Below are 21,893 nucleotides of genomic sequence, written 5' to 3' on the forward strand. Positions count from 1 at the left end.
AAAGATGAAGGGGAGAGTCAAAGTCTGACAGAGTGGAAATCTTTAAACAGTCCTTAAGAAATGGGATAAATAGGAACTTCCCCGGTGGTCCAATGGTTAAGAATCCTCCTGACAGTTCAGAGGACATGGGTTCCATCCCTGGTCCCAGAAGATTCCACATGTCAGAGGGGCAACTCAGCCTATGAGCCTAGAGCCTGTGTTCCACAACCGAGAAGCCACTGCAATGAGAAACCCACGTGCTGCAAACAGAGCAAGGCCACATGCAGCAACGAAGACCCAGCCCAGCCAAAAATTAATAGATTAATTTTAAAAAAGAATTGGGATAAAGGGGACATTGATGGGGTCAAAACAAAGGTCTCAGTGCAGCACGCTGGGAGACTGGGTGGACCCGTGGGAACCCTGGATCGTCCCCCAGCATTGAAGGACCTCAATCAAGTCTGCTCTATCTACCCTAGTTTGGGGGAATTTAAAAAGCCACAAGACAGATAGGACAATGAGAAATCTGACTGTAAATCACCTGAGGTGATGGTCCCATAACCTAATCAAGATAAAGATTCATTAAAGGGCCTGGGTTCCTTGACCCCACTTCCAGCAGGGCACTCAAAGCCATATGCACATTAGCAATAAAACGGAGACATGTTTCTGAGACTCCTTAACATGGGAGCCTCATGCTCTGTGATTCTAAAACTTGTTTAGTCACTCAGTCATGTCTGACTCTTTGTGAACCCCATGAACTGCAGCAAGCCAGGCTCCCCTGTCTTTCACTATCTCTCAGAGTTTGCTCAAATTCATGACCATTGAGTCAATGATGCTATCTAACCATCTCATCCTCTGTTGTCCCCTTTCTCCTTTTGCCTTCAGTCTTTCCCAGCATCAGGGTCTTTCCAATACGTCGGCTCTTTGCATCATGTGGCCAAAGCATTGGAGCTTCAGCTTCAGTATCAGTCCTTCCAATGAATATTCAGGGTTGATTTCCTTTAGCCTTGACTAGTTTGAACTCTTTGCTGCCCACGGGACTCTCAAGAGTCCTCTCCAGCACCACAATTTGAAAGCATCAATTCTTTGGTGCTCTGCCTTCTTTATGGTCCAACTCTCCCATCTGTACATGACTACTGGAAAAACCATAGCTTTGACTATACAGACCTTTGTTAGCAAAGTGATTTCTCTGCCTTTTTGATACGCTGTCTAGGTTTGTCATAACTTTCCTTCCAAGGGGCAAGAATCTTTTAATTTCGTGACTGCAGTCACCATCTGCAAAGATTTTGGAGCCCAAGAAAATAAAATCTGTCACTGCTTCCACTTTTTCTCCTCCTATTTGCCATGAAGTGATGGGACCGGATGCTAGTCAGTCTTAATAGGAGTTATAGTTGAATGGGGAAGCTATGGAAATTCAAGAATTGATGGGATTACTGTGGGAGTTTAGAGGAAGATTGGAATGTTTAAACAGATTCCCTGGAAAGTCATTGGATCTCCTCTACCTCAATGTATTAATAGATACCTTGTATGACTGGGGAACATTTCCCCTTTCTAGTATTATTAAACAGGAGACATGTAAATCCTCCCTTCAACCAAAATTGATTGGATATAATAAATGGAAGCCAATAAATCTACCCAAACCCACACAGGTTGTTAATTTGAAAAGTACAGGATGTCTGGCGGAAAAAAGAAGTTAAAAGCCCAGTGTCTGATTGGCCTATTTGGATTTTGGGGCACACGCACATATTCTACACCAGGGATTGTTGCTAGCCCCTGTCTATAAAATTACTGGAAAGAAGTCTCGGAATCCTTATGCAGACCAGAGTTTATGGCAAAAGCCAACGAGCTCCACAGTGGCGGCTGCTGGAATATTTTACCAGAAATCAATTGAGACCAACCCAGTGTCTGAGGCCATAAAATAACCCTGGAACCTGATGTCTTTGGTAATGCTTGATTAAAATGCTAATAAGGAAGGTCATGCCCAGACGTATTTCTTCATTCTGCCTCTTTCCCAGGAATTATTGCAGAATTATTGCAGAAATGGCCCAGAGAGGAAAAACAGTTGTCTGTGGTTTCCCAATGAATCAGTGTCATAGCTGACATAATCGGCACTCAAACCCTGGGCTCCTGCTCTGAAGTCGGTGCTTTTCAAAAAAAACAAGTGTGTGTGTGGGGGGAATAGTTTCAAGGAAGGTGAAATTGATGTGAACATTGTATCAGTGACTATCAAACAAGTTCGTTTCTAAGCTCTGCAGAGGGCACAGGGGTCTATTTGATACAGGATTGTCAAGGTTGATATAGCTTGTCGGGAGGGAGCTGGGTGGGGGAGGGATGGATTGGGAGTACAGAATGGATAAACAACAAGGTCCTATATTCAATATCTTGTGATAAACCATAATGGAAAAGAATATATATATATATAGGGATTCCCTCATAGCTCAGATGGTAAAGAAATCTGCCTGCAATGCAGGAGACCTGGGTTCAATTCCTGGGCCAGGGTGATCCCCTGGAGAAGGAAATGGCAACCCACTCCAGTATTCTTGCCTGTCATAAGAGTCAGACACAACTTAGCAACTAAACCACCACTATATATATATATATATATATATATATATATATGTATATATATATTGTGTCCATCGCTAAGTAGTGTCCGACTCTTGCGACCCCATGGACTGCAGCCCACCAGGGGATTCTCCAGGCAAGAATACTGGAGTGGGTTGCCATTTCCTTCTCCAGATATAAAACTGAGTCTCTTTGCTGTACAGCAGAAATGAACATTAAATCAACCATACATCAATTAAAAAAAGATGTGCAGAGCTAGGCTGTGCAGGGTTGGCATAGCAGCTCTCCAAGGCCATCAGGGAACTAGGCTTCTTGAATTGCTCTGTTAAAGCATCCTTAAGTGAATATCAACCATGAGTGGCTTTCTTCTTCATGGTTACCTCATGGTTGCCAAATTGCTGCTCCACCTCCAGTATCACATCCATATTCTAGGAGGAAGAAGAAGGAAGTGACAGGAAAGAGGAAAGGACAGTATCAGGAAAGTAAAAACTTCCCCAAGAATCCCCAGCTCACTTCCACTAAAGCAATGTCACACGGTCCCCTCTTAACTGCAAAGGAGGCCAAAGTAGTGCTTGAGCGGGCAATATTGCATCCCTAAACAGGCTGAATTTGTTGAGTAATGAAGAGCAGGGTAGGTTACTATCTGGCATCTGCACAAAAACAAATCACTCTTGCCATGAAGAAAAAGTCACTTCTCCAGAAAAGAACAAATAACCCCTACTTGATAGGGGCTTCCCTGGTGGTCCAGTGGTTAAGACTCCACCTCCCAATGTAGGCAACACAGGTTCCATCCCTGGTCAGGGAACTAAGATCCCACCTGCTGCGGAGCAACTAAGTGCCCTGTAGCCAGCGTGCTGCAACTAAGACACAATGCAGCCTTTTTTTTTTTTTTTTTTAATCACTTGGTAATTCTGGGAGGGGAGAGATTACCTACTTCTGACTGGGTGGGGCAATCAGGAAAGGCTGCATCAAGGAAGCAGCATTGAACTCAGTTATGAAATTGAAGAAGGATTTGAATGTGGACAGAGGAGAGCTACAGAAGGAAAAGCTGGGAAACAGAAGAGTCCCTGATGACGGGAGAGCTATGTTTAGGGTGAAATTTGGAAAGGGGAGCATTGGGAAAAGGTTGAGAAAGACACAGGGACATAAGACAAGGGTGAAGCAAACTTGTGGGGACCCTCATTTACAACGCAAGAAGGTTTGGAACTTTTCCCATCAGCAGTAGGAACCCCCATCCGTTTTTATTCCCCCTAAATGTTAAACTGGTCCCATCCTGTCCATTTCTCACAGCCTGTGCACCAGCTCCAGCCTGCCATTCTTCCCCAGTCACCACCTCTCTCCCCTGACCACCTGGCCTGTGGTCACTCCCCCTCCAAGCCATTTTTCACCAGGGCCCCAGGGGGACATTCCAAACCCCCAGACCTGACCCTGTCTCCCTGTGGCACACAGTTTATGAGGTACCCATAAACTTTAGAGGAAGCCTGCAGACCTGGGACTAAACACCCTCCTAAGGGGGCTGGGGAGGGAAATGACAGACTAGGAGGGGAAGGAGACGTGCCTTCGGGGCATCACAGAGGATCACGGTGGTGCCCTCCTGTCTGCAGGCCCTCAGGCATCACATCCCACAGAATTCCTGCTTCTCAGAGGGGACACGGCTTCAGGATGACTGAAGAGGCCGAAGCCCCCGGCTGGCTAAGAGTTCTTTCTGCTCTCCCCACCCCCGCAGCCTCTTCCAGGTATTCATCACATCACCCCTTCTGAACCAGACAGCTCCAGTTTCGGGGTCAGCTGTGGTCTAGGCCCCGGGCCTCTCCTGTGCCAAGAACAACTGCTGCTTCTCATGGCGCCGCCAGGGCTCCTGCTGGGTGAGTGGGAAGAGGCGCAGTGCTGGAGGGGTCTGAGGAAGCCGAGGCTCCAGAGCCAGGGCTGGGTCGGGCCATGGTGACATGAAACAAGAGGGCTTAAGGGTTTAGGGTGGACTTCCCTGATGGCTCAGCGGCAAAGAGTCTGCCTGGAATGCAGGGTTGTTCGCTGGGTCAGGAAGACCTGGAGGAGGAAACGGCAACCCACTCCAGTATTCTTGCCTAGGGAATCCCATAGAGAGAGGAGGCTGGTGGGCTACAGTCCATAGGGTCGCAAAAAGTTGGAAATGACCAAGCAGGCACGCTGGAGTGTAGGGCACCAAGGAACCAATGTGGGTTAAGCATATGCGGGCCAGATTCTGGCAGGAGTGGGGGGCTTGGGGAGGTGGCAGGGGGCGCCTGGGCCAGGGAGTAGAGTTGAGGGCGAGCGTGGGAGCTCATCAGGGGTGTCTGAAGATATTTGAGCACAGAAGCCATCTGAATATTGCTAGCACTCTCCAAGTTCCAAAGTTAGTAAGTTTTTTTCAGCCTCTTTTGATTGCTCTCCATGGCCTGCTTACCCAGATGGTGAAAATGAATAATATGGAGGTCAGCAAGGGAAGTGGAGGAGAGGCCTGCGAATTCCTCATCCCCTCAAGTGATCCAAATGGAAAGCCTAAGATCAAGGGCAACTGTTTAGGGGGAAATGACCCCTTTCCTCCAGTAACCCCAAACAATTCCAATGGCAAAGTACGTGGAAATGCTAAGGACTGATTCCTCATTATTGGAGACCTTGAAGAGCATGACTATCCCTTATTAACCCACAATCTCACTGGATGGACCACGTGTCCGACCTGTTCTATGGAGAGTGAGGCAGTTTCATGGTGTTCTCACTCAGAAATCAGCATAGCAGTCTTTGCTTAAGATGAATGCCCAGTCCACGTCCACCGGGATGGGGAAGAGGAAAATCTAAAAATGTTCATTGAATGGATGGTACGTGGTCCTGAATTGAGGCAGGAACACAGTAAACCTTAGACATTCATTGTATGCCTTTTCCAGTAATGATAGTGTGAGACAGGCTCAGGGAGTCTCTCTGTTTTCCAGACTAGGGAAGAGTAGAAGGGGAAGTGACTTGCCAGGAGCATCCAGACAGTGATGGAGGGAAAAATCTGACCACAGGTGGGGCTGGAAGGGCCAGAGCTGGGGACCCAAGGAAGAGAGTTACTGAGGTTGGGCAGTCTAGCCTGGTGGGGGTGGATAGATGAGGGATCGCAGGCAGTGCAGATCCTCAGGGGACTCCTCTGCCATCGGTCTGGAAAGTTGAGTGTTCCGGTTCAGGCCAGATGAGGAGAAAGGGTGAAGGGCAACTGGTCTGTGAGGCCTGACTCCTCTGGACTTCCAAAAAATATGTATATATTTTAATATATAATTTTGTTCACTTATTTATCTTTGACTTCCCTAGGTCTTCATTACTGTGCAGGCTTTTCTCTAGTTGCCGTGAGCAGGCTTCTCACTGCGGTGGCTCCTCTTGCTGCAGAGCACAGAACCTAGCGTGCCTGGCCTTCAGTAGTTCTGGCTCATGGGCCCAGTTGTTGTGGTTCCCGGGCTCTAGAGCACAGGCCCAGAAGTTGCGGCTTAGTTCTTCCATGGAATGTGGGATCTTCCAGGACCAGCAATTGAACCCGTGTCTCCTGCACTGGCAGGCAGATTCTTTACCAAAGAGCCACTGGGGAAGACCCAGAAAGTCTCTCTGAAGTTCCTGGTTTATCACAAATAAAGAAAAGGCTGGGTCCTGGAGGAGGCAGACAGGGAATCAGGATGCTTGCTGACTCCTGACCCTCCCTCCCCCACAGCCCCCACCATGCTGTTCGATTCCTCTTGCTCCTTGAAGAAGACTCTGCAGTGCAGCTGTTCCTTCCGTGGGACCCCCATGCCCTCCGTGCGGTGGCAGGTTGGGGGTGTTCCCGTGGCCATGAACCGCACAGGCTTTCGGGTGACTTCTACCACGCTTGGCCCCTGGGCCAACAGCACCATCCATCTGACCAAGCCACCTGAAACGGGCACGAGCCTTCTCTGTGAGGGCAGGAACCCAGAGGGAACCCACGCTCTGACCATCCTGCTGAAGTCAGGTGATAGTGGAGGGGCCCCGTGTGGGTGGGGAAGAGGGGGTGGGCCCTGGGGCCAGGGGAGGCAGCTGGGAGGTCCCCGGGGAGAACCCCTTCTCATGAGCTCTCTACCTCCAGGAAGGAGTCCTTTGGTTGCCCAGACTTTCATGAAAGGGCTGATTCGGGGTGTGTTCTATGGAGCCATCGGAGTCACACTGCTCTTCCTCTGCCTTGTCCCACTCATGTGAGTACTGAAGTTAAGATTCACCATAAGCTTAGTACAGCTTTAGGCAGCCTGTCTGTTGATGGGTGGGTTTGTGTTCCTGTCTTCCTTGTTGTTTGGCATGAGGTCAGGGTGGGGTGAGTTGGGAGAGTAGCACTGACATGTGTACCCTACCGTGTGTAAAATATTTAGCTAATGGGAAGCTGCTGGATAGCACGGGGAGCTCAGCTCCGTGCTCTGTGATGACCTGGAAGGGTGGGATGGGGGCGGGAGGGAGGGGGGCTCATGAGGGAGGGGATATAGGCATACATGCAGCTGATTCACTTGGTTGTACAGCAGAAACTATCACAACATTGTAAAGCAATAGTCCTCCAATTAAAAACATTCACCATTCAGCCTCTCCCACAGCCTGCTACCCCCAGGCCTGTGGCGCTGGATGGACCCCCCCACCCTTGAGGAACTCAGGGTCTGGCATCAAACAGGGTCCCCACAAGCCAGGGCCATGGGGACTATACAGGCCACAAAACAGGCCCAAGGGACCGAGGCTTTCAAAGAACTTCATAAAATAGAAAGCGGAGGAGGAAGTGAAACCAGCGGAGTCCCCAGGGAGCTGTCTCAAGCGGCAGCAGGGCTGAGCAGTTGCTCATGTGGTGGAAAGTCGTGTACAGAGACCCCGGGAACACAGCTGAGGAACTTCCGGTGTCTCTGTGCAACATCAGGTGCATTGAGAGTGCACCTAAGTAACAGCTAAAAACGAAGTTGATAAAGGTTCTTGGGGTTGGTTCATAAAGACTCCTGAGACTTGGCTAAATGTGTTGGCTGGAAGCCTAGAGTGAGAAGGGCAGAGATGCCAGGGCAGGGCAGAGAGCTGGGCAGGGGAGCCTCTGGCCAGTCCAGACATCTTGGAGTTAATCCTTAGAAGAGGATTAACTGGGTTGTCGTTACATGCCCCCCCCCACCAAAAAAACCCAGTTTGCCCTGCCACCCCACTCCTCTTCTTCATCCTGATGGACCCTGATGGACAGTTACTCCCAACTCTCTCTGCCTCTCATCACTTACCCAGCTCAGGCCTGGCTTAGATCGTGACACCAGCCTCTTGTCTCTCCCTCTCCAGACTGTGCCCACCCCAAGTTCACACCTCCCCTCCCAGCTGACTCCTTATGGTCCTCAACTAAGGATTAACTCCAAGATGTCTGGACTGGCCAGAGGCTCCCCTGCCCAGCTCTCCGCCCTGCCTCTGGCATCTCTGCCCTTCTCACTCCAGGCTTCCAGCCAGCATGTTTAGCCAAGTCTTAGGAGTCTTTATGAACCAACCCCAAGAACCTTTATCAACTTCATTTTTAGCTGTTACTTAGGTGCACTCTCAATGCACCTTTTTTTTTGGGGGGGGGTGGACCATGCTACATGGCAGGCTTCCCTGGTGGCTCAGACGGTAAAGTGTCTGTCTACAATGCGGGAGACCTGGGTTCAATCCCTGGGTCAGGAAGATTCCCGGGAGAAGGAAATGGCAACCCATTGCAGTACTCTTGCCTAGAAAATCCCATGGGTAGAGGAGCCTGGTGTCCATGGTCGCAAAGAGTCAGACACAACTGAGCGACTTCACTTTCTATGCTACATGGCATGTAGAATCTAGTTCCTCGACCAGGGATTGAACTGGTGACCCCTGCAGTGGGAGCAGTGAATGCTAACCACTTGACCACCAGGGAAATCCCTGGGCAGCTATGTTTTAAGTATAGCCAGCTGGACTTGAAGACCAACAAGAATCAGAGTTTGCAAAGCCCTTTCTTGCTGACCTCATCTGAGCCCCACAGCCTGACAAGCATGTGTCTCTGTTGTCCACGATAGGAAAGCAATCCCCAGAGAGGCTGCATGGCTCATCCCAGACAACCCAGGCTCTAAACCAGCATTTCCCAGTGAGATCAGAGCCCGTATTGTGGGTGGAGAGCCAGAACTGATCAAGAACGTCTTTTCCTTAGAGCGAAACATATCAGAATGAAGCAGGCAAAGAAAATTGCAGCAATGAAGGCAGAAAAGAGCCCTAAAATCAGAGGCCGCCAAGGACTTGAGACATCTCTAAGGCCCAAGGAACCAGGAAAATCCAGAGTCACCCCGTCTCCTGAGCAGCAGATATTGGTAGGTACCCCATGTGTCTGGAATCCAGCCTATCAGAATAACGATCACAAGACCCATGAGGAGAGGCACATACAGTGTGTAAAGGCAGTATTAGTACCATCCTCAGTCTTACAGGACTTCTAGAATGCCAGAGCATACTTGCTGCTGCTGCTGCTAAGTCGCTTCAGTCGTGTCCGACTCTGTGCGACGCAATGGACGGCAGCCCACCAGGCTCCCCTGTCCCTGGGATTCTCCAGGCAAGAACACTGGAGTGGGTTGCCATTTCCTTCTCCAATGCATCAAAGTGAAAAGTGAAAGTGAAGTTGCTCAGTCATGTCCGACCCTCAGCGACCCCATGGACTGCAGCCTTCCAGGCTCCTCTGTCCACGGGATTCTCCAGGCAAGAGTACTGGAGTGGGGGTGCCATTGAACACACTTACACATCATCTTATAGATGGTGACGCTAAGACCCAGGGAGGGCAAGACAGGTGAAAATTAAGAGGAGTAACTTGAAGGGTCATTAGAATCAGCAACTCATTCCCCCTCCACACACACACACACTCACACACACACACTGAGTCCCCATTGAGAAGAGGATTGGGAGAACCTCTAACAGCAATTGTAGCATTGGAGGGGAAATCAAAGGGTTTGGTCTCTGAGCGCTTGGCAGGCTGTAGTCAGCACAGCCTGTAGGTGCCACAGGCCTAGGTCAGCCTGAAAGACTTGAAGAGCAGGCCACGCCCAGGTTACCCCTTTATTTGTCCTGCATCCCCCTATCCTCAGCAGGGCTTAGAGGGGTCAGCACTGAGTAGCTGGCTCTCACTGTTCTTAAGTCATTATGATTCTCTAGGGCCAGAAGCACCCTGCTGCTCTCCTTACACCCTGCACTGGGAGCTGGTGTCCCTCTGTGAGTCAACCAGACATCTATTAAATTCCACCAGTATTTCCTGCAGTATCTCCTGTTCTCCATGCTGGGGTCTCAGAAGTGGACGGGGCCCAGGCCCCGCCCTCAGAGCGGCCAGGCTGGTGGGGAAGGCAGCATCCCAGTAGCAGGGCTGGGCTGGGGTGATGGTCGCCCAGAGGGGTGAGAGACTGAACCTCCCTGGAGAAGTCAGGCAAAACTTCCCAGGGGAGTCTGGGAACAGCTGGGTGGCTCGTGGTGCTGAGAATGCACAGGGAGGAAGGATCAGTAGGAGAAGACAGGGTGGCAGGCTCCAACCATGGGGATTTTTATGAAAGGTGAAGCCAATCCCTTGCTCCACACTGCCTTTAATTCAGTGCTCAAAGAAAGGGACAGAATTCTGTCCCTTTCAGATGTAGGTACCTCACCTCTAGACCTGTTCCAACATCCTTCTTTTCTTTGCTCTGCCCTGCAGGACCCATCACCCCAAACTTCCAAGAAGAGCAGGATAAACGGAAGCTGACAAAGTCTGTGAAAACAACATTTATACCTGAAGTCCCCATCACACTTGGAGTCACCAAAGCCCATAGAATCCTTAGAGACCCCAGGAACACTGGAGTCTACAACAAACTTGGAGCCCCCAGAGTATCCTCGGCCCCCGAAGCCCTCTCCAGTCCCACCTGCCCCCTCACTGGTTATCCATTGAATAGGGTTACCTTGACCTGGTCTTTGAACCCCTGAAAGCAAACTACATGATATGTTTTTTGGATTAGCCAGAAGACAGGTGCTCCATCCTGGGAGCTCCTTCAAAAGAAGGAGAAATAAACATGAGACTGTGAAATATGTCCACCAAGAAATAGTTTTTGAGCCCCTATTATGCACCTAGTGCCTGAAATACATACACAAGAGCCATCACACACACGGATTGGATCCTTGCTTGAATGCTTAGTGGTCATGTCTTTGGATTCGATCTTTTGCCAACCCCACCCCTTCTCTTTGCACTTGAGTCTCCTTACTTGAGGTGTACCTGGGTAGAAAGTGAGTGAAAAGTGGTATTGAGAGATGTAGGAGGAGAAACAACATAAAAGCCCTGAATGCCATCACAAGACTTTGGGACCTTGTCCCAACTCCCTTAAATGTAAGTTCCATGAAAACAGGGGTCTTATCTGTCTTGCTTTCTACTTGTATCACCGGCACCAGAATGGTTCCTGAAATAGGCTTTAAAACATGTTTGTTGAATAACTGAGTGAATGAATAAACTGTTAGAAGGTTTGAAACAAAGAAATAGAGTGACTAGATATACAGTGAGAGACGATCCCAGGAGTGGTTATTGAGGTGTACTTTTTTAAGCTTAATTAATTCATTTTTGGCTGCACTGGGTCTTCATTGCTGCTTGAAGGCTTGTTCTAGTTGCAGTGAGTGGGGCTTCTCTTGTTGCAGAGTACAGGCTCTAGAGCACAGTTCAGTATTTGTGGTGTGTGGGCTTGATTGCCCCGAGGCATGTGGAACACAATCTTCCCAGACCAGGGCTTGAACCTGTGTCCCCTGCACTGACAGACAGTCTTAACCACCAGACCACCAGCGAAGCCCTGAGGTGTATTTAGAAGAGGTAAGACTGGAGGCAGAGAGCCCAGTTAAATGGAGGTTATTGCAATATTTCTTGACCACAAAGGAATACAAGGAATGAGAACTGGATTCTGGCATGAGAATGGACCCCAGCTGTGTGTTTCCTTCAGAATGAATGACAACTTCCTTTTTTGGAGCCAGATGCTGGTAATTTTTCAGAGGGCAACGAAGAATTGATGCTTTTGAACTGTGGTGTTGGAGAAGACTCCTGAGAGTCCCTTGGACTGCAAGGAGATCCAACCAGTCCATCCTAAAGGAGATCAGCCCTGGGTGTTCTTTGGAGGGAATGATGCTAAAGCTGAAGCTCCAGTACTTTGGCCACCTCACGTGAAGAGTTGACTCATTGGAAAAGACTCTGATGCTGGGAGGGATTGGGGGCAGGAGGAAAAGGGGACGACAGAGGATGAGATGGCTGGATGGCATCACCAACTCAATGGACATGAGTTTGAGTGAACTCCGGGAGTTGGTGATGGACAGGGAGGCCTGGCGTGCTGTGATTCATGGGGTCACAAAGAGTCGGACACGACTGAGAGACTGAACTGAACTGAAAAAAAGTTTCAACTCTCTGCTGGGGCATTGTTTGTAAGTCTGAGGGTTCTCCCATCTGTCATCACCAGTGAGATGGTCATCTTGTGCTCAAGGCAGATTTGACAGAAGCCACCCGTGTATGCATGCAGTTCACACATCCCACAGAAATACAGGCACCTACCACGTACCATACAATGAGGCAAAGAAGCCAGACACTGGACCTCACGGTCTGCACAAAATTCTAGCTCAAAATGTTGACAATTGCCTGATGTCAAGCTGTTCTGGTGAAAAACTTACTTGAGCATTTAATTTACAAAAGAGGGATTGGACACACTGGCATATATAAGAAGCTATGTTTCAGGTTGAGGTCCCCTAATCGGCATTCCAGAGGTTGTGAAAAAGAACAACTTTACACTTCTCCAGAAACTCCTGTGACCGGGATGGGCTGAGATGTTCTCTGGGCCATCTTGGTGTTTGCCAGAGTATGTTGCACTGTATCTATCAGAAAGTCAGCTTGTCCCCACGGTCACAGTTACCTGGGGATCCTGGGGCATCATCAGAGTCTTCTCTCTACCACATGAGAGGCTCCTATCTGTCTTTTATTGTTTTCCTCTCTTCCGGTTACTCTCTCTCTGGGAATCCTCTGCTGCAGCCAGGTGAGTGGCTTTCAATCTTGTATCCTCTTGCTTCTTCCTCATTGTTCCCTGTTGTTGAACACTTTAAAAGAAACATCTACTACTTACGAAGGGTTCATTCCAAATGCACCATTTAACTTTTGTGATTTGCTTCTTATATCTGGGGTGCTTGGCTTAATTAAAGTCATGTTTACCATTATCATATTTTCAGGGGCCTCAGGGCCTGTATCAGTGTGGTTCCTCTTTCTAGAAACTCTGATGAATCATCATTGGGTTTTGGTGTATCTCCTAAATTTTATCTAAGCTCTTTTGGCTGGGTACTCCTTTTCAAAGACCTGCTAAGACACATTTTCTATAATGCTCTAGGTGCGCGCTTTCTCTGTTATTAGGATCCCAGTCAGGCTCAGCAGTGGGAACTTCCACCAGATTTGCTCCTGGAGTTCCATCTGGATCCACCAGATGGAGCTGGTGCACTTCCTCTCTAGCCTCCTTTGTCAATGACTACCCTCCTTTCATCCCCACAAAAGTATCATATTCTGCCCAAGAGGGATGGTGAGTGGCAAAGACAGAAGTGAAAAGTTCAGTCACGCAGAGGGGGTCCTCTCGATAAGCAGGGTTATGATTTTTCCAATTAAACCAATCTGAAGTTGAGAATAGAAACTCAGCTGGTTGACCATTTGCACTGAGACCTCCTACAGGATATCACAGCAAGAGAAATTGCCCTGCTCTAGAAGTGGCTCCAGGTCCAAATGGGCTTCCTCAATGGCTCAGCAGGTAAAGAATCTGCCTGCAATGCAGGAGATATGGGTTTGATCCCTGGGTCAGGAAGATCCCCTGGAGAAGGGAATGACTACCCACTCCAATATTCTTGCCTAGGAAATCCCATGGACAGAGGAGTCTGGCTAGCAGTCCCTCGGGCCACAAAGAATCAGACATGACTGAATGAATTAGCATGCACACACGGAAGTGGCTCCCTATCCAAATGGGGTACGCTGTCCTGTCTTAGATGATGACACAGTACCAGGCCCCTGTGCCCCACGGGTTAACATAGAAACTTCTGTCTGATCCCTATAAGTAGGAGAAACAGGAAGTATTGACAGGAGTGAATATGTTGGCGACGTGGGGGTGGTTGGAACAGCTGTCAGTGCAGTCTGTTCAGGCAGTGGAGGAGCCAAGTTGGCCAGAGGGGAGTTTAAGTTTTGAAATAATGTGTCCTCAGTCTCACTTTCTTCCTCTTTATCTTGTAAAACAGATCTTCCCCTGGTTTTCCTTTCAAACCACTGTACCATAAGGCAGCAGCTGTCTGACTTCTTTTCCTTCTGATACAATGGTGTAAGTGCTTCTGCATATGGAATCTCATCATTTTCACTTGTTCGTTCACAAAACAATTCTAAATGCAATATCGTATAATAATGAAGTGAGCCATTCAAGGGTCATCACTCTCTAGATCCTAACGTATACTGAGGCCACACACTATTACAATAGAATGTCATCTCCTTCTTAGTCACAGACTCACAGCTATATTTTGTCCATTTATTAAAAAAAATATGCCCCCAAAGGGCTTTCCTTAGGGACAGATGATATTTTCCCCACATTTATAAGTTAAGAAAACAACAGAACATAAAAAGCACAGCAAATGCTCCGATACCAAAAGGGCAAGCAGATTCCATCATGAATGAATGCAAAAAGCAAACCAACCGGTTCACGAGTCAAGCAGAGGTCAACAATTCCATCTCCAGCAAGGCACCCCAATCAAATGCAAAACCAGTTGGCTTTTCCCTTAAGGAAAAGTCAGAATTGAGAAGGGAGAATATCACTGGCTGTACACACTGAAGCCACTTATCCTACTGTATGGAGCCCGACGACTCCCACATGTCCACTCCGTGTTTCAACCGCCAAGCTGGTGCTGCTTCAGGGAATTTTGAAAGGAAAATTCTCAGGGCAAGTGTTCCTGGCAGCTGCTAGGGCCTTACCTTACCTGAAAATTCCCCAACCAGGGCCGCTGGTCACAGCAGCAAGACTCCTGGGTGGCTTGGTCAGAATTGTTACCAAGCCCAAACTTGTTTTGCTCACCACAGGGCAAGCCAACAAATCTGGAATTGTTGGGGCAAGGACTAAGGACTTTAATCAGGGAGATATCAGACCAAGAAGATGGCAGATAGTGCGGCAGATAAAAACATCTTCCGTCAGTCTGAATTCCAGGCTCCTTCTATACAGGGAAAGGGGAAGGGAGGGTGCTACTGCAATTCCAACCAAAGACTGACAGGGACCCCTAACTGGTGGCTCACTAACAGTAGCTGGCTTGGGGGAGGGGCCCGCTGCAGCTCCAACCAATGGCTGGGCGGGACTACTAACGGTTGCTCACTTGGGGGGCGTGGCTTGTTGCAATGAGGACCAATGGCTGAGCAGGACCACTACTGTCATAGTTAATGGCTGGCGTACCGGATGCGCCCCTATTACAGGAATAGGTCAGTGACGGGTTTGGGCGTGAAACTGGAAAGCTGAGTCTTGCTTTGTTCACGATAGAGGCCTTGATTACAGGACAAGAAACAAGAGGGTACCAAGGTGACTTCTGATTGACCCTAAGGGGAGCACACTCGGCATTTTGATCCTTGATCAGTGCCTTCCAATCTGCCCATCACCTCCTTGTCCACAGGTACCGGCTTGAAGGAGGAGTGTCCTTAAAGCTGATTAGACCTGGAGTCTCAAGGTCTAGCAGGGGTCTAGAACCTCTGCTTGACAAAGAGGATTCTCCCAAGGGCCGCTGGAGCCCAAGGGGCCCAGTAGGGACGGTTGTTCAATTGTTTGGGGCTGTGCAGACAGTGGAGACTCACCCGGTTCCCCTTCGTGGCTCCTCAGGGTCCCAGCCGCTCCCACGAGCATCATCAGGCCCCACTGGCTCGGGGTGGACTCCTGCACGCTCCCTGACACTCCTGCTGAGCAGAGCTTGGTGAGGACGAGGAGGTGGGGTGGGAATCCCTGGGGGACCTGCACAGTGATGGGGCGTTGGTGAGGCTTGGGGACTTTCAGGCCGCCTGATGAACTGGTTACAGAACAGCTAAGACTTCCTCTACCTTAGTCATTTTCCCGAGAGTCAGTCTTTGTGTACAAGGTCATCCCATTTGTCAGCTCATCTGGCTGCTTGTGGGGTGTTAAATCAACAAGTCGTCCCTCTGGAAAGTAGGTCCTCCAGTCAGCATTTCTGTAAGTCAGTCCTTCACTTGATGCACTCAGCAAAGGGCAAGGAGGATACTCAGTTTTCAAGGAAATAGCCAGATGGTGTTGTGCTGAAGAAGCTCCAGGCTGGAACTCTCCCAACCCCTGACAAGGAAGTAAATTTGGAAAAGGAAATGATTGTCTAGAGGGAGGAGAAAGGTTACCCGTGGAGACAACTCATGGAGGCTCTAAAGTCCAAGGAAGGGAATGAGACTTGGACAAGATCAGAATTTTCATGTCTGAAGGACCATTATGTGCTGGTCAATAAAACCCACGTTCACACAGTTCTGGAGGCTAGAAGTCCAAGATCAGGGTACTGGCAGGGTTGCTTCCTTCTGAGGGAGAATCTGTTCCCTGCTTCTCTTTTCGTTTATGGGGATGACTGGCAATCCTTGGAGTTCCTTCTAGTTCCTTGGCCCTCATCTTCACATGGCCTTATCCATGTGTCCTGGGTGAGTGTGTCTGTGTTGAAATTTCCCTCTTCTTATAGGGACACTAGTTGTGTTGGACAGTAGGTGTGCAATCACCCTTAACCTGATTACACAGGTAACCTGCAAAGACATTATTTCAAATTAGGTCACATTCACAGATATGTAGGGATAAGTCTTTAGCATATCTTCTTGGGAACATAATTCAATCCATGGCACAAAAGAAATTAGAAAATATTTAGAATTGAATATTTTTAAAACATATTGAAAGCTGTAAGATGCCACTAAAGCTGTGCTTAGACTAGAGAAAAACTCAAATCCATGGTAAGGACTGTCACTTTAAGAAAAGAAGAAGGAGGAAGGTGGGGAGGGAGAGGAGAAAGAGGGCAAATTAAACCTGAAACAAGCAGAAGGAAGGAAATAAGAGAAAGCAGAAATCAATTAAATTAAAAAGAGAGAAGCAATACAGAAAAATCAGTTAAAACCAAAATCTTGGTCTTTAAAAAAACAAAAACTCAGTAAACTTGATAGATTTTACATAAGCTAATTGAGAAAACGAGAGAAGACACAAATTACAAATACCAGAAATGAAAGAGTGGCTATAGGCACAGATCCTAAAGACATTTCAAGGCTAATAAGGAATATATTTTTCAGAAGGGAAACTTTCTAAGCGCTGGGAAGGACACAAAGATGTATCTGATGTTGGGCCTTACCTCAAGGAGCTCATTCTTGGATAGATTTCCTGGTAGGGTGTTTCATCAGTTTGCCACTGAGAGCAGTAACCAAATGAAGAACATGTAGTAAATTATGCAGGGTGGTGTAGCGGCACCACAAGGCTGTCAGAGAACCAGGATCCCTATGCTATCATCAAGAATATCCTCAATCTGTGGTTTTGACCTATAAGGGTTCCTCATGGTTACCAGGGGGCTGCTCCACCTCCAGCATCTCATCTATATTCCAGGGGAAAAGAAGAAGAAAAGCAATGAGAAGAAAGTGGTGGCGCTAATATAAAAAAACCCAGAACTTCCCAATAGTCTCCAGCAGTTAGCCTCAGATGTTTGGTATTTCAAGCAGGCAACTCTCTCACAATATTTGCTTAACAATAAATATAACAACAGAGTCCATGGTTTTTATTTTGCATTGTCCACTTGGGAGAAGAAGAGAGTACAATCCTACAGATAGGTACACAATCTAAGAAAACAGAGGTGTCAATTACAACCTACTGTTACCAGAGCAAGAAATTATCAAGTAAGACAACTGGCCCGAATTCCACTTTATTTGGATATCATTTTCAGAAGTCATGTAATAATTTCTAATGTCTTTGGAGTCTCATAAGACCACTTTATTTAAATTGTTCTTCCAAGGGCGGATTTGTAACAGCCTAGAACGAGTCAGTAACAGTCATGAATATTCATATGAAACTGTATATTGCAGAGGAGAAAAATTATGTTCTTATAAACATCCTCAGTTTTGCACAATATCAAATCAGACTCCTTGAACCCTCTTATAACACAATATCTTTTGATTTATAGCTGCAGGGGACCAGGACATCTTAAATTCTATCCTGTTTCCCTTATCATGAATACTTGTGTTTTTTTAAAACCAGGCTCTCAAATTTCATTAGTTAGTATTATATGCAAAAAGCAGAACTTCAGAGCTCAACTGTGATGGCAAAAAAAAAAAAGGGAGTAAATGCTGAATAGGCTTCTATTTGGTGATAATAATTCAATAGCGTTTTTCTTGTACTTGGCTCATTGGCCAGAACTATATCACATGACCAGCCCTAGAAGGAGGAATGGAAATAGGTGTTTTTATTTTTGAACTGTTAACTTCACCACCATAACAAATCTGAAAGAGTAAGAACATATAGGACTTCCCTAGTAACCCACTGGTTAAGAATCCGCCTGCCAAGGTAGGGGATGCAGATTCAATCCCTGGTCCAGGAAGATCCCACATGCCACGGGGCAACTAAGCCTGTGCACCACAACTCCTGAGCCCGTGTACTCCAGAGCCTGTGCTTTGCAACAAGAAGAGCCACTGCAATGAGAAGCCTGCACACCGTAACTAGAGAAAGCCCAGTGAAAAGCCAACACAGCCAAAAATAAATAAAAATTAAAAATAAAACAAAAACATACAGGAGGGTCAGTCAGTTCAGTTTAGTTCACTCAGTCATGTCTGGCTTTTTGTGACCCCATGGACTGCAGCACACCAGACCTCCCTGTCCATCACCAACTCCCAGAGTTTACTCAAACACATGCCCATTGAGTCGGTGATGCCATCCAACCATCTCATCCTCTGTTGTCCCCTATTCCTCCCACCTTCAATCTTTCCCAGCATCAGGGGCTTTTCCAATGAGTCAGTTCTTCACATCAGGTGGCCAAAGTATTGGAGTTTCAGCTTCAGCATCAGTCCTTCCAATGAATATTCAGGAGTGATTTCCTTTAGAATGGACTGGTTGGATCTTCTTGCAGTCCAAGGGACTCTCAAGAGTTTTCTCCAATACCACAGTTCAAAAGCATCAATTCTTCAGTATTCAGCTTTCTTTATAGTCCAACTCTCACATCCATACGTGACTACTGGAAAAACCATAGCTTTGACTAGATGGACCTTTGTTGGTAAAGTAATGTCTCTGCTTGTTAATATGCTGTCTAGGTTGGTCATAGTTTTTCTGCCACAGAGCAAACATCTTTTAACTTCATGGCTGCCGTCACCATCTGCAGTGATTCTGGTGCCCAAAAAAATAAAGTCAGCCACTGTTTTCACTGTTTCCCCATCTATTTGCCATGAAGTGATGGGACTGGATGCCATGATCTTAGTTTTCTGAATGTTGAGTTTTAAGCCAACTTTTTCACTCTCCTCTTTCACTTTCATTAAGAGGCTCTTTAGTTCCTCTTCATTTTCTGCCAGAAGGGTGGTGTCACCTGCATATCCGAGGTTATTAATATTTCTCCCAGCAATCTTAATTCCAGCTTGTGCTTCTTCCAGCCCAGCATTTTGCTTGATGTACTCTGCATAGAAGTTAAATAAGCAGGGTGACAATATACAGCCTTGACGTACTCCTTTCCCTATTTGGAACCAGTCTGTTGGTCCAGTTCTAACTGTTGCTTCTTGACCTACATACAGATTTCTCAGGAGGCAGGTCAGGCGGTCTGGTATTCCCATCTCTTTCAGAATTTTCCGCAGTTTGTTGTGATCCACACAGTCAAAGGCTTTGGCATAGTCAATAAAGCAAAAATAGACGTTTTTCTGGAACTTTCTTGCTTTTTCTATGATCAAGCAGATGTTGGCAATTTGATCTCTGGTTCTTCTGCCTTCTCTAAATCCAGCTTGAACATCTGGAGGTTCATAGTTCACATACTGTTGAAGCCTGGCTTGGAGAATTTTGTGCATTACTTTGCTAGCGTGTGAGATGAGTGCAACTGTGCAGTAGTTTGAACATTCTTTGGCATTACCTTTGTGACTGGAATGAAAACTGACCTTTTCCAGTCCTGTGGCCACTGCTGAGTTTTCCAAGTTTGCTGGCATATTGAGTGCAGCACTTTCATAGCATCATCTTTTAGGATTTGAAATAGCTCAGCTGGAATTCCATCACCTCCACTAGCTTTGTTCCTAGTGATGGGTCCTAAGGTCCACTTGACTTCACGGTCTAGGATGTCTGGCTCTAGGTGAGTGATCACACCATCGTGTTCATCTGGGTCATGAAGATCTTTTTTTGTATGGTTCTTCTTCTGTGTATTCTTGCCACCTCTTCTTAATATCATCTGCTTCTGTTAGGTCTATGTAATTTCTGTCCTTTATTGTGCTTATCTTTGCATGGAAAGTTCCCTTGGTATCTCTGATTTTCTTGAAGAGATCTCTAGCCTTTCCCAGGAGGGTAGGTAGCAGGCAACTCTGGGGTTCTGCCTGAGACATTCCCCTAAAAGAGGTGAAAATATGGAGGTGCTGAAGTCTGAAAATGGAGACTTTTTTGTGCTTGTGGGGATCCAGGAAGGCTCCCAGGAGGAAGTTACATGGGCAGAGAGGAGAGTTGCAGGAGGATGCCATGAGAAGGGAAGTGGCCCAAGGAAACATGCAGAGGTGGGACCGTATGGACTAGGTGTGCTGTATATATATACATAGATCTTGGGCTGGCAAAGTGTGACGGGAAGGTGGGCAGCAGAGAAAGGGCAAGTGCAAGCTCAAGTCATGGACAGCCTGAATGCAAGGCAAGGGAGTTTGGAATTTATCTTGCCAGTCATAGGAATGTCTTTTATGGCTGAAATATCTCTTAAATACACCCCATCCTCTCCATCCCCCGTAGGCACAGGGCCAGCTCAGCTCACATCATCATTCTCTTGAGCTATTACTTTGTCCTCAATGAAGACCAGAGAAACTTTTTTTTTTCTTTTTTTTAATTGCCTGCTCCCAGGAGTTCCTTATTTACTTGTTTATTTTTGGCTGCCCTGAGTCTTTGCTGCTGTGAGCAAACTTTCTCTAGTTGCAGCGAGCAGGGGCTACTCTTCATTGTGGTGCGAGGGCTTCTCACTGCGGTGACTTCTCTTGTTATGGAGCACAGGCTTTGGGCACACGGGCCCTAGAATGCAGGCTCAGTAGTTGGGGAATACAGGCTTACTTGCTCCAAGGCATGTGAAATCTTCCCAGACCAGGAATCGAACCCATGTCCCCTGCATTGGCAGGCGAATTCCCTACCAGGGAAGTCCCCAGAGAGACCTTTATAGTAATAACTCCCTTACCTGCCCCCTACTCCACGGTTCAAAACCTTTCCGTGATTTCCATGACTTCCCCATAGACTTGGGAAAAAGCCCAAGCTCTTCAGCCTGGCCTGTGAGACCCTTTAAAGGGCTAAGGGACAGGGAGTGAAGACTAGAAGAAAGAAAAGAAAGTGGATGTGGTCTTGGGACTCCACAGAGAGTCATGAGGACCCTTCCCTGTCCCTGTCCTTGAAGCTGCCCAGCCTCTGGTCCCCTGAGGCCCCTAACACAATGGACAAACCTCAAGGATGATTGCAGATTCACGAGACCCTAGTAAACAGTGCATTTATACTGTTGCCCCTCTTCTCATTCATTCCAGATCCTGCCCTCCAGGAGGTGTGGGCCTGAGGCCAACATTTGGCAGCATGTTAGGTCCTGAACCTCTCGTGTCGGTGCCATCCTGTTAGTGCTGATGGTACCACCACTGTTATGGCTGGGTAAGTGGAATGAGAGGCAGGGTGGGGGTGTTTGAGAAAGCCCAGGAAGGGCTGGGGTGGGTGTGGGCGGGGGGTGGTGGAAGCTGGGCTGGACTGGGGTAAGGTGAAGAGGTGAGGACCTAAAGAATTAAGTGCATGATCAATCATACATAACAGACATCTTCCATGTGCATATGCTGGGGTTGCCACTGTGACTCACCACATGTTCCATTTTCTCTACCCTGACGAATTATAATCCCCAATTCACAGGTGAGGAAACAGGCTTTGGGAGACTAAGCAACTGGCCCCAAGTCACTAGAAATTTAACTAATGGAGCGTCTACATTTACTGACTCCTAGGTCGTTTTTTTTTTTTTTTTGGCCACGCAGCATGTGGAATCTTAGTTCCCTGACCAGGGATTGAACCAGCACCCCCTGCACAGACTCTTAACCACTGGACCACCAGGAAAGTCCCGCCTACTTCCATTTTAATGGTGTGCCCCAGTAACTCTAGAACCCAAATGAGAAATGTATCCACATCTGTTCTGTCAACATCATCAGCTGTTTGGTG

The 21,893-nt window shown here is 47.6% G+C and overlaps 1 protein-coding gene across 5 annotated transcripts in view; it reads left to right on the plus strand.

Moving 5' to 3' along the window:
- The window catches only part of SIGLECL1 (SIGLEC family like 1), a 29,831-nt gene extending 18,823 nt beyond the window's left edge, over positions 1-11,008 (plus strand). For 2 of the 5 annotated variants that reach the window (XM_055552997.1, XM_055552998.1), the window contains exons 3-7: positions 4,268-4,406; positions 6,236-6,511; positions 6,626-6,731; positions 8,687-8,843; positions 10,199-11,008. In XM_055552997.1, coding sequence (XP_055408972.1) covers positions 4,382-4,406; positions 6,236-6,511; positions 6,626-6,731; positions 8,687-8,843; positions 10,199-10,246 — 612 coding nt within the window. In that variant the 5' untranslated portion in view covers positions 4,268-4,381 and the 3' untranslated portion in view covers positions 10,247-11,008. Of the gene's footprint in view, positions 1-1,853; positions 1,920-3,554; positions 3,740-4,145; positions 4,407-6,235; positions 6,512-6,625; positions 6,732-8,686; positions 8,844-10,198 lie in introns of those variants that run through there. The other 3 variants (XM_055552996.1, XM_055552999.1, XM_055552995.1) reach the window with 3 other exon arrangements.
- The last annotated feature ends 10,885 nt before the right edge of the window (positions 11,009-21,893 follow it).

The sequence above is a fragment of the Bubalus kerabau genome, chromosome 17 (assembly GCF_029407905.1).
Source record: "Bubalus kerabau isolate K-KA32 ecotype Philippines breed swamp buffalo chromosome 17, PCC_UOA_SB_1v2, whole genome shotgun sequence".
NCBI lineage: Eukaryota > Metazoa > Chordata > Mammalia > Artiodactyla > Bovidae > Bubalus > Bubalus kerabau.